The sequence below is a fragment of the Furipterus horrens genome, unplaced genomic scaffold (genome assembly GCF_987537825.1).
Source record: "Furipterus horrens unplaced genomic scaffold, mFurHor1.1.pri manual_scaffold_1, whole genome shotgun sequence".
NCBI classification, from domain to species: domain Eukaryota; kingdom Metazoa; phylum Chordata; class Mammalia; order Chiroptera; family Furipteridae; genus Furipterus; species Furipterus horrens.
In genome coordinates, this window is record NW_028327171.1 from 34100573 (window position 1) to 34113479 (window position 12907).

The 12907-nt window shown below is 39.6% G+C and overlaps 1 protein-coding gene across 7 annotated transcripts in view; it reads right to left on the reverse strand.

The window, feature by feature from the left end:
- The window catches only part of TNIK (TRAF2 and NCK interacting kinase), a 342270-nt gene that overhangs the window by 54352 nt on the left and 275011 nt on the right, over positions 1–12907 (reverse strand). For all 7 annotated transcript variants that reach the window (XM_090273875.1, XM_090273868.1, XM_090273843.1 and 4 more), the window contains 3 exons: positions 8652–8816; positions 5787–6026; positions 3266–3372 (listed from right to left, as the gene is read on the reverse strand). In XM_090273875.1, the coding sequence (XP_090130001.1) occupies positions 3266–3372; positions 5787–6026; positions 8652–8816 (512 nt within the window). The remainder of the gene's footprint in view (positions 1–3265; positions 3373–5786; positions 6027–8651; positions 8817–12907) is intronic.

Genomic DNA, 12907 nt, shown 5'->3' on the forward strand with positions numbered 1-12907 from the left:
AGACATACTGTTTCCCAAATTATCAAAAAATATCACTCATTCTGCAGGTACTACGTAAGGTCTTGCACCTAGCAACTGGAGTTCATTAGTATTGAATTCAGGAAGCAAAAACTGAACTTAACCACTAGGCTCTGCCTCTTTTCCTTCACTGGTTTAACACAAAAGTGCTTTATTTCTTAATCACGTTAAAATATACACAGGTAGAACTGCTCTCCTTTTGGCTCTTCTCCAAGTGGTGACTTGGAGACTCAAGAAATAGAGTTTTGCTCCTACAAATACCTGTAGTTTCAAAGAGCAGCAGGTATACTGTATCCTTTGACCCATGGGTCCCAGGGTCAGGCAGCCTTGGTTGAATCACTTGGTCCCATGGTAACATACTGCCTTTCACACAGTGAGTCCTCAATATACACTGGCTGACTTTAGCAAATGAAATAAAAATAATGATAACAAAGCATACCCAACTTGTCCCTTATTACATGTGTGATCTTTCTTGGGATCCATTCTTAATGTGCTAGTTTTCTAGTTTCCCTTGAGAGTCATTTCAAGGAAAAGGAAGGGAGGACAAAAAGGAATATTGACCAAGTGCAAGGATAGCTTAGAAGCATAAAGGATGAATTATTTAAAAGCTGCCCTTTTTATGGTTTTATGGGTGGGCAGCTGTCTGACAAATAGTACAAAAAGCACTCTGAAGACCTCATTTGGACCATCATAATGTAGGAGGGTCTCTGTATTACAGTAATTGACCCAGTGACCACATCTTCCAGTGTTCATGACCTTTATACACTGACTCAGGGCTTCACCATGTGACCTGTGCAGGCCAATGGGATATCAGCAAAGACGATAAAAGCGAAGTCTCAGAAAGCACTCGTGCACCAGGGCCCTCTTCTTGGACAGAGACAGGCAAACAGTAAAGAGGCCCAGGATGAAAGGACACATGGAGGTGCAGCTGACTCAGCAGTTCAGTGCAGCTGCAAGAGTGAGCTCAAGTGAGACCAAAACAACTGCTTGGCAAACCCATAAAATCACGAGAAATAGTAAGTTGTTATTATTTCAGGCCACTAAGTTTTAGGGTATTTTGTTATGCAGCAAAGATGAACTAAAGATCTCTCTATCACAATAAACCAAATCCCCAAGCTTTTAAAAATGCAAGCCAGTCCAGAGTTGCAAAGTCTGATTCAGAGTTTAAATGTTGGTCACTTGGAGACATGTGATAGCTAGAAACAGGTGTGTTTGTAGAATTGTTCATGTGGCAAAGATGGGGATTCTCCATTCTCCCTGTCCTCCGTAATCCCTCTGACTTTCAATGTAATTATTATCTCTTAGCTCCTTCCCTCCCTACCGCCTCTGTAAGCAGAAAAAATATTAGCTATCTCACAAAGTCTGCATTCTTTGCACAAAGTACAATATTTAAGTGGTTCTGAGGGAAAAGTGCCTGTTTTGCAAGCCACTGACTATGAACTACTATCTTAGGCCCTGACATCATTAAAATAACACTACAGGGGGAACAAAGAGCTGCCTTTTTTTTTATATATATAATTTCTTTTATTTTTTGGTTTTTCAATTACAGTTGTCCCATTTTTCCCCCATTGCTCCCCCCACCCAGCCCATCCCTTCTCCCACAATCATATCCCTCCCCGTTGTCCATGTCCATGAGTCATTTATACACGTTCCTTGACTAAACCCTTCCCTTACTTATCCCCCTTCTCTCCCTCCCCCTCCCCCCTACTGACTACTATTCTACTCTTTGTTCTATTTAGTTCGTTCGTTTGTGTTGCTCTTTAATTTCCTGTATTAGGTGATATCATATGGTATTTTCAAAGAGCTGCTTTTAATTTGACTACATAATAATACTTCTCTTTCTTTTTGGTTGATAGAAGGAGAAAAAGACTTAAAGTTGAAATGACGCTTGATCTACAGCAACTAAAATTCTAAGCAACTGACTCAGTGAACACAGCCTCAGGGCAAAGTTCAAAGGAGAGGCAGCAGTGATAATTGGGGCTTCTAGCTGCTGAACGGGCCAATTGAGGAAGTTCAGGCTGGCTCTCTGGTTACAGTACAGCCCAGGTTTCCTAAGCGCTGCTTCTCCAGCTCAGCCCGAATCTCACTAGTCTATGGACAAAAATGGCTCATTCAGAGCTTCCTGCAATTGGTAACTCCATTGAGAATGGCTTAGCTTCTTTGCCCTAAAGGGATTCATGTTCTCAGTACAGTTTCATCTAATTTATGGACTGATCCCTTCTTAAGGCTTTTCATACGAAGAGGAAATTTAGAGTTTTATGATAAAAAGCATCCCATGTTTTAAAGATATGTACAAATAATCACCTAGTCTCTCTTTCTCACTAGCAACAGAGAGTCTTCTCTTATTATGAACACAATGAAGAAGAATAAAACAGGCTGTCCAAGCTCATCCTATTTATAGTCTCAGCAGAGGCCATTTGCTATTTCAGTTGGTTCTAAAACGGGGTGTATTCATCATGAAAAATCTGAGGGAAGCTTAAGAACTATAGCAGCCAACAGCATCTGTTACCACATGAAATCTGCTCAGATACTGTCAAGATACTGTTTACTTTCCAGCTTCTCTTGAGATCTCTACACCAACCAGTAGGTGGATGCAACTTCCTGACTGCAGGATTACACATCATGGATGGAAAATTCTCGGAGAGCATGGAGTACCAGTGGAAGCATAACTGTATTTCCGTGATGCTCCATAATGCCGAGGGGAGGATTTCTGCATAAGAGCTAATCCTACTGTAATTTGCCAGGTTTAGGGAAGCTCTGCAGCTGGTTACTACTGCATTTCTTTGGCAATTACTTCCCAGTGTCTCAGTGGTTCCCAGGGCACACTTCTTGACCTGATGTTACAAATGACCTCATACCAGGCCATTTTATTCTCTTGACTCCATAAAATGGTCTCTGAAGTGATGGTTTGGGATACTATAATCAGATGTGCAATTTTACTCTCCAATTTTTAAGACAGGCAAGGCACCCCTGATTGGCTTTTGCATTGACTCATTCATTCATTTATTCATCGATGCATTCATTCACTCATTAATTCATTCAGGAGCCTCCCCACTGTACCCTGAATTATGTGAAAGGTATTGAAAAAAATAAAAGGACTGTGCTCTGGCCCAGCGAAGTTCACAGTCCAGTGCCCAGTCAATATGCCTCTGAAGCACAAAAAGGACACAGACATTCTTGAGGAAAGCAACAATGACAATGGTGGGCGGGAGCTTCCTCCTTCACCTTAACCATCTCTCTCCTTTACCTTGCTCTGATGGGCTGAGATCCTAGTCGGGGTCCCAGAGCACTACCATTTCCAGGGGAGTTCTTTCTGGCTAATGCTGGGGATATAGAAGTTGTTCTTTGAGGCACCTGAAAGAAAAGTAGAATTCAGAAATATTTTCCAAAAAATAACTTCCATGAGCTTCTGCCTGAAAAGCAGCCCACTGCTTTCAAAAGATTTGCCAGGAGTTACAGCAATGATCAGAAACAGGGAAGAAACATCTTTCATTTCTCAAAGAACAATTTAACTCCCTCAATAAAATCAACCAAAAGCCATTGAGGCACCTTCAGCAACCATTAAGGAGTAGGGTCTTGAATTAAAAAAAAAAAAAAAAACATTTAAAAAGAGACCAAGGTCATTTATTTTCATTCATTGAGTTTCTTCTTTTGGGTAAGAGTGGTGGATATCAGAAAATTTTTTAGGGTACCATAAACTCACCTGGTCACTGGAAATTATAAATTGAGTTTCATTTTTAGCTAATGTCACAACTGATAGGCAGGTAAGGAAATTATGAAATCTGGTGGGAAACTAGGGTTATCAGGCTAGAACTTGGGACATAAGCCACATGTCAATGAGCTCAGAGAAACCATTGCAGTAGGTCTGCATGTTTCCACTTCCTCATCAACTGGCAATTATTAATTAAAACAAACCCCAAAACACTGTGCTTTGAAAGGCAAATCTGCAAACATGATACAAAACAGGCTTACCACTGAAAATCCCGGAAGGGTCTCCAAAAAGAATGAGTACCGACTGGACTGTGAGGTACTCCAGGAAAATGTGTGTTATCATCAGTTAATCTGGTAAGGGCCCGTGGTAGAATTGAAGTATGCCTTCTTTTATGAAACATTTTTTAATGAAATCAAATATGGTGAGCGTATTAAAGGAGTGCAACATGAGGGGAGAGCAGAGGGAACATTCACTTTATGGAAGTGACCAGGAAATGGAAACGTACATGTGACAGCTACGTGGGTTAAACATTCATCAGGGGCTTCAGATTTTCTTCCTTTTTTTGAGAGAGGAAACGTCTCTTTTAAAGTGGTTTTGTGTTTTGTACTAGATATTTTTTAAATGTGCTTTGTTTTAATATTATGAATGTATTAAATGATATTAACATTAATATACATTTTGTTAGTTATTAAAATGTACTTTAAGATAAAGATTTAGAAAGATGAGTTAGTGATTTGAAGCAAAATGACCAAATCAGTGCTCCCATCTGCTCCAATTAAATATTATGACTACTGTTTTCATTTTATCATTTTGTAAACTTCAAGAGTTGCAGAGAAGGAAGAGTATACTGAATTATTAAAACCAGAAATCTCTGTATCGATCTAAATTGTTCTCCCAGAGTTACAAATGTGTGTGTGCATGCTTTTAGAGTGGACCAGTCACATCCATTCTGAGCTTCCCTGGCTCTTGTGTCTGCTCCTCTCTGCATCCTGTTTTCCATATTAAAGTTTGCTCCCTAAATAACCTTTTCTGATGGCATCTCCACTTCCAAAGAGAAGAACATGGACAAGAAGCCATCATCAGCTCCTTTCATTTTCAAAATAATGGAAATCCTATTATAATATCCTTTTGAGAGGAAGATGAGGAAAAATATTTGCAATCATGCGGCATTATTTATTTTTATTATTGTTTTATATATTTTTTCTGGAATTAACAATGACACTGATCACTGGAAACTGTGGACTATCCCATTTATCATTGCTCTTATGCTGAGTTCAGGAGAAAGGGGAAATCCTGAAAAGGGAAGAATCTAATGCAAAAATATCTCCACTATTTTGAAATACTTCCCGACTGTCTGCAGTAAGATGCATGGCCACGTTTCATGGAATGAGTAGCAACTTTAGCAACTTTTGTATGCACAAGACAAGAGAAACCAAACTCAGGATTGTTCTGTCCAGTGTGGGATGCCTGGTCATTTTACCCTACACTTTTATCCTCAGGAATGAATTAAAGTTAGAATTAAACTAAGACCTGGCCTAGAAAGAGCTTTCCTTAAATGGGGCTAATTAAAATATTCTGGGAGCAATACTATTTTCTGACCACCGGAAATCTGGTTTCACTTGTGTTCTTAAGGATAGGAATCAAGAAATTTTCTAGTTTTTATCTGAAAGTTTAAATTTGTCCATATGTATAATAGATTCAGTCACCAATTAAAATATCCATTATTCTTTTTCATAATATGGATAGTAAAAAAATATAGCTTGGCATATTTAAGATTGAGAGTTCTAATCCTGGATATAGGCTATATGCTTCCAAGTCATTCACTCAACCTGAGCCTCTGTTTCTTCGTAGAAAACTGAGGTCAGAAATGCTAAATGACTATTCAAGTCACAGCCTGGGAATCAGGAGCGAGCAAAACAGACATGACAAGGGACAGTGCTTTGGTATAATGTCCATTATTATGAAAAGTCTGGAATAGGGATAATAATAATAATGATCATCATCAACGATGATGATGAAGATGATGATGACAATAAGAACACCCCAGCAATGTTACCTTTGGTGGAATGTCTTCTTCCTGTCGTAACCAAGAGCTTCTGTCAAACTTCTCAATGCGAGTAGGGAGAGGAGGGTTTTCCGAGGTGGGATCTGAGTTCTGACGCGGCATCTCAACGCGGTGAGAGGTCACGTTCAGCGCCTCCTGAAACCCGGAGAGGCCCTTGGTGGGCTGCTCATGTACTGACTGGGAGGCGGTCAAGGCAGGTCCCTGGGATTTTACTGCTACCAGATGTGGTATCTAAGTATCAAACCAACATCAGAGCAGGATAATTAGAAGAAAAAACAGACAAGCTAGTATCTCACTCAGTGAAAAGAGAAAATAAACTTTTAGGGCACAAGAACTGGAGTACATAAAGCCCATCACAGCTGTCTACAGTATACCTTTAATAGCTCTTCAAAATCTTCCATTTAGAGCTACGTGTAGGGTTGAACCAGGGTTCTGGGCCAAAAGTTAAATGATACACTTGCTAAGAAACCAGTGAAATAAGTGTGGTAACAGTAATATTAACAATTTTTAGCGAGTACATATTGACCAGCAATACATTTATAAGTACTTCTCTTCTAATTAGAAATGTCAGTCTTTAAAATCTTTGACCTTGACTTAGAGTGCTATTGCTCTGTCAAACAAGAATTGCTCTGGATGCCTTGCTTCTTATGAGCTCACTAAATCCACCACGAGGTTGACACAATTATTTTCTCCATTTTCCATGGGAGAATGTAAGGTGCAGAGAGGTTAAGTAACACCCTAGATCTCATAGCTAATATGTGCCAAAACCTGGGTTGGAACCCACACGTGCTCCCAGGGTACACCTAATTACTATGCTATCCTGCTTTGTGATCAATGGGCACTTACCACCTATGATATTATATACCCCTTAACTCCAGGACATTTTTTTAGTTGTAAGTCTCACGATTTGGCATGTGGTGATATATTTCATGCAGGAAAGACATGCAGTCTTTTGGTGGAAATCGGGCTTTTCAAGACAAATTATTAAAATCTAGATTTCAGCCCTGACCAGGTGGCTCAGTTGGTTGGAGTATCTTCCCATACACCAAAAGGCTGCGAGTTGGATTCCCGGTCAGGGCACATACTTAGGTTGCAGGTTCGATCCCTGGTCAGGGCACATACAGGAGGCAACCCATTGATGTTTCTCTCTCTTTCTCCCCGCCCCCCCCCCCCACCTTCCTCTCTTTAAAGATCAATAATCATGTCCTCAGGTGAGGATTAGAAAAAAAAAATCTAGATTTCAGAGTCCTTCACCATTAACACTCCTCACACTTCATTGTGAATGCTATACAAGCTTGTCTTTTCCTCCATTGCAAAGGTACGTCTGACACTGTATCTCTGAACCTAGCCATCCACCTAGCATTTGGTGGTGTTCAAAAAAACTTGGCCAAGGAAACACCTAGAACACTTTCTAAATTCAATTGATAACTTAGCGAACACTTGTTTAATATTTGCTTTAGGCAAAGGACCTATCAGACCCTCTTTCTTCTGAAATCTCAGTGCCTGGGCTGCTGGGGGGCATTTTCCCAGCCTCCCTCCGTAAGCCAGGACCTGTGCCTCTTGCTTGTGAGGTCTTTAATCTGAAATCTAAAATGTTATTATATATAGTTCACAGAAAATCCTCACAGTCTAGTTCAGTTGAATGTTATGCTTCAACTAGAATAAAACTGGAACCAAATTTATATGAATGTTAATAAATATCACTAAATATATTAAGTGATATTAAAACAAAGTATATTTTAAAAATATGTAGCACAAAACACAAACTACTTAAAAGAGTCAAAGCAATAACAAAAACAAAAACCTCTGAAAAGTGCTAATCCAATGAGCTACCACAGGATACCTATATTTTCATTTCCTTATCACTTTCATAAAGTTTCATCAATTTTTCTCCCCCTCTCCCCTTTTCCAGAGCAAAAGGACCTGAAAAGGTCAAAGTTAGGGATTTTCAAAGAGGAAGTTTGTGTGTTAAAGGAGAAGTTCCTATAAAAATCATCCTGTGAAAGGTCAGGCATGGGAGAATTATATGTAAATAAAAACAACCAAGGGCAAGAGGTGCTCAGCTGGCTGGGACCGAAAAATCTTGGACCTCACATGCTAAAGATAGACTTAAGACCAAGAATCCTTGCTTTCAGCACTACTCTTTTAAACTCCAGTTCAATTAGCATTACATATTTCAAAGATGATCTCAAGATAACTTGGTGCAAGTGTTAATTCAGGTGGATGCCTGGAAGACACTGAAGACATTTGGGCAAAAGCAGATGCATTACCCTTATTTTTCATGAAATTGTATCTTTATCTCACATCATATTTCATTTCTTGTAATACATAATTTTAAAAGTCCTCTAAAACTTTCAGAAACTTCCTCTTTTTCTAAAAGTGGAGTAACCTTTTTTCTTCTTCATACAGCTTACAAAACTTTACAGTGCATTACAATCACCTAAAGGGCTTGCCGAACCACAGGTAGCCATTCCAGTTTCAGGATCACACCCAAACCCCAAGGAACACAAGATAATATAATAGTGTACAAATATCAAAGGGCTATATGAACTTTATTTGGGTAATTAAAACTATAAGGATGTTTGTTCTCACCTCACAGAAACTTTTATGGTTTTCCAGAGGGGTTGATTTACCAAGAAGTAACTTTGTGGTTGGCTCAAAGGATGGTGCTTTTTTTCTTTCTCACACCTTCCTCAATCTTTCAGATTTAGCCCTCGTATATTATTACAGATTCTATACTAAAGGCCAACATTTGATTAGTTCTACGCCTGAATCCATGTTACAGTGTTCTGGGTTTTCAGTAGCTTTATCTGTCACCCAGCTGAAATGCCTGATGGAACAAAGGGGAGGATGTACCTGTGGATCAACTGGTCTGAGCATAGGGGGGGTCCGAGCAGGCTGAACCCCACTGATACTGAAGGACTCCGACCTCGGGGGCAGGTTGGGGTCAGATATCCTGTTGGCAACCTTGTGAGGCATGGCAGGTGAACTTTGCCGGTTGAGCCTGGACCGTTCTTCTACCTAGAGAGAGAGACAGAGAGAGAGGTTTCAATGGAAAGATGGCTAGAAGCTGATTTATTTCCAAGTAAGGATTTTCTGTAGTCCCTTGCACAGCCATTTTTCTGTCCATCTGATCAATTCGTTTTTAAGGAGCCAAACTCCATGTCTGCTCTGCACCAGGAATTTGTGAAAAAGTTCTTTGTTAGAATAAATTCTAGCATGAAAAACACACAGAATACTTAAGCCATCACTCTTCCCTTACCCTTTATCTCATGCAGTTCTAGTTAGTGAAGAATTTGGGAGCTGCTTAGGAGTTCATCTGGCATTGATTGGGATAGTATCTTGGGTCAGGGAGGGCAACAAAGGGAACTATGGCAGGCAGGCATTAAGATGATGTGGGAAAACCAAACATTGCTCTGAGTTAACTCATGGGACAACAGAAAGGGGAAGAACACTGGAGGGCTGACAAGGGAATCAAGCTGAGCACACTAACCCTCCATTTCTTCCCATTCCCTACTGACTGACAAGTGGGTGTCCCAGGTGGCTCGCTGAATGAGCATGACTAGTCTACCTCTATCATTTTCCTTTTCTTCCTTTAAGGCCCTTTCTTCTCAGTTGTCTCTCCCTGCGCCCTAAAATACATGACCCCTTCTCATTCTTTCCATTTCCAGCTTGGATTCTTCTGTTTCCCTCTTGCCCTCCTCCTCCCCATTTCTCCACACACGGCCTTCATTCTTGCTTGTCCTCCTCTTCTCTCCCCATGACCACCCTCTCTAGTCTCTGGCCGTGTCCTTGTCATTCTCGTTCTTGTGGAGCCTCTCTCAGCCCCAAGCAGATAGCTAATCATGTGTTTCACAGGGAAGGCTCACGGAACCAGGAATGTGCTTCTAACTGGGAAAAGTCACCCTTTGCACTTATTTGCAGCAGATATAGACTGTCACAGAGGGCAATTTAAAAAGAAAATTTAGATAAACAAGAGGCACACTGCAAAACATGATTTAAAATCTTCAATAACTTTAAGAGGTCTGGAACTTTTCTTTCAGATCCATTTCGTGTCTTTTTAAGCAAGAGAAACTAACCAGATTTAACACACAGATATGAATGGGAACCCTGCATGCATGAGTCAAGAGACCCCACATGCACGAGAGGTTCAGAGATAAAAAGGGGCATTGAGGTGAATAACACACCCCAAACAAGGGAGGAGGTGATGCACCTTGAGGACTTCTAAGGGTTGTTGCAGGATAATAAGAATAAACATTTAGTAGAAAGAAGTTTGCTCTGCCCCATAGATAGGTTGGAGATAATCTCATTATGGGCAAGGCTCTTCTAGGTAGTTCAGGGAGGGGCAGAAGTTTCGCTTGAGACTGAAGCTAAAATTGCCTTTGGCTCAAAGTAATCTGTGTACAATTTAGGAACACCTCGGGGTGGGCTTGTTCTGAATCCCCACAGTTCCTTCTTCTGAAACGTCTCTGAAAGCTTCATATTCCAGACATTTCTCCTTTGTTTCTTTAGGGTCAATTTGACAGCTGTACTTTTCAAACCCACCAGATAACTCTCTTCTGCTGACTCGCTGTCTAAGTACTATAAAAGCCTGTCATGGAACCCACATGCACATCCTCAAGATATATTTGTATGTAGCAATTAAGAGTCTTGATTCATTTTGCTACCCAATTTGAAATAAAAATTTTAAAAGTTATTCTTTCTCATCCTCCGTACCCCATTTTGAATCTTCCTAGAAGAGGCAGACTCAGTCTCATGTATAGAATAAGACTTTTTTTTTAAACTTTCAAATGCAAACATTTTAACATAAGATATGCTACAGAATAGAAAACTGCCCTCCTACCTCTCCTCAGGGGTAATTTTAAGCTCTCTTCCCCCACTAAGGCTGTGCACGATACATACAATTGACATCCAGTTGACTTCGGTTTTGAAATTCCATGTCCGAGAAGCTTACCACATACCAAATAGGATTACCTGGAAAAAGCCAGCAATATAAACCAGCACATATATACTTGTGCATGTGTGTGCGCAAAGTATTACAACTGCAATAATTATTCGGCTATTGCACTGAGCGAAAGCAAAGAATGCAGCCAGCTTTGAGATAAGGTTACCAAAAAGAGAAAGTCTCCAAAGATAACGTTAAGTAAACTGAGACCAAAGCATGGAATGTACTGCTTTTCCAAATCCTAGATCCTGTGAAAAGAAGGTGACTATTTCCAGACCACTAGAATTAGTCAAATATTATTTCCAGGGAAGATCAGTATTAGATAACTCGCGTGTCCAAGCATCCCTCATTATCTGAACTCCCAGCATCCAAACGATGGCTGTCTGAACTCAGGAATCCGGGAGATGCAGATATAGTTTCAGATAAATACCTGGCTGTTCCAAAGTATAACCACTTGTTACCTGACATTCAGCGACCAAATATATTCAGGGAGTGAATACTTATTATTATTATTATTATTATTATTATTATTAAACTGTAAAGTATCCTCAGATAGTTTTAAGCACACATTTAGAAGAAGCACACTAAAAACAGTAAAGTCAACAATCTTCCTCCGAAGATTCCATCTTGAGCAAAAAGACCATTTTTGAGGCAAAGAATTCTTTTGGCAATTGCCAGCTACAGGCTCTAGCAAAGAAAGCATCTTTGCCTCTAACAGGATCACAAGTCACACAGGCCCTAAAGCTGCCATCAGAAATGAACAGAGCAGAGAATGGGGTGCTGATTTTCACAGGTAGTTAATGGGTGTGGTTAGTCATGTGTAGATATTGCTAAATGTGCTTCTAGTAATTCTTCCTATGCCCTGTATCAATTAGTTTACATACTAAATCCTACCATTAGTGTTGCAGTCTGTGCCATTCTAAAGTATATGGTATAAATAATCTCCTGTTACACTGAAAATTATGCCAGAATGGGTCCAGAGTGATAAAATTTCCTGGGTTGGGGTTTGTCCAAAGAAATTTGACAACCTATGAGAAGGGTGTAACAGGAGGCATCTGGCTACCCACTTCGCCTTAAGAAAACCTTGTCCTAAGGTACTGAGGAAGAGAATGCTGCCCACAGCTTTTGCACCAAAGAGGCAGCAAAAGTATTAGAGGAAAGATATTAAATCAAACACCCTACTAATGGTTTCCCACAGAGGAGAAGCTGAGCAGTGTATGCAGGAGCAGGCCCTTCTGATTATTTTGAGACTGGATCAAGACCCATCTCCTGATTCATCACGTCTCATGTCTACTAACTGAACGAGAAATAGGTATGTGAGGAAAAAGAAGAAAGTGTCTCCTACTCACCCCACCCCCACTGAATAAGGATATATGTGATTGAAATCTGGGGTATAATAAAGACATGTTCCAACTTGCCTTGTGCAGCACTCCAAAAAATCTATTAGCTGAGCTTCTGCTCTAATCTCCTGTTGCCACGAAGATGTAAAATACCAGAAGTACCACTCAAAAAGTGTTCTAGTAGTATCAGACCACAAACAAAAGAAATCTGCCACAAAGGATTTCATAGTTGAAGGGATTACCAATGAATATAGAGAACAAGATTAGGAGAGACATCAATTATAATATAAAAGCAATTTTTTTCTTATTAAAAGAATTGTTTTAACATTAAAACTAAAATAACTTTGGAGAAGTTTGAATCACTTCTGCAGAAATGCTATACTACTTATTATAGCCTTACAGGGAGAAAGAAAAAAATAACTGTGGTCTCAGAAATAAAATTCTGCTCAACAGAGCTACCTTGTCCACTTGGGTACTATAGGAGTGATGTCTAAGCCTCTGAGATATATAAAAGCTACATAAATACAGAAGACCTGAAATTAAATTTGTTGATTGCACAATTTCAAAAAATTTTTCTAAAGAAATAAAATATACTTAAACATATAAAAGGAAACATATTCATGTCAATTGTGAAATTGCTTTGTGTACTTGAAAACAATTTATAGCTTATAATGTCTCGCTCAGCAATAAAGAATATCTGCTAACAGAATTTCCAAACTAAATTACAGAAGTAATTTAAAAGATGTTGACAGCAAAATATACTTATTATGTCATATGGGTGCATTTTAATAATTTTTTATATGATGTAGAGCCTGTGGGGTCTATGA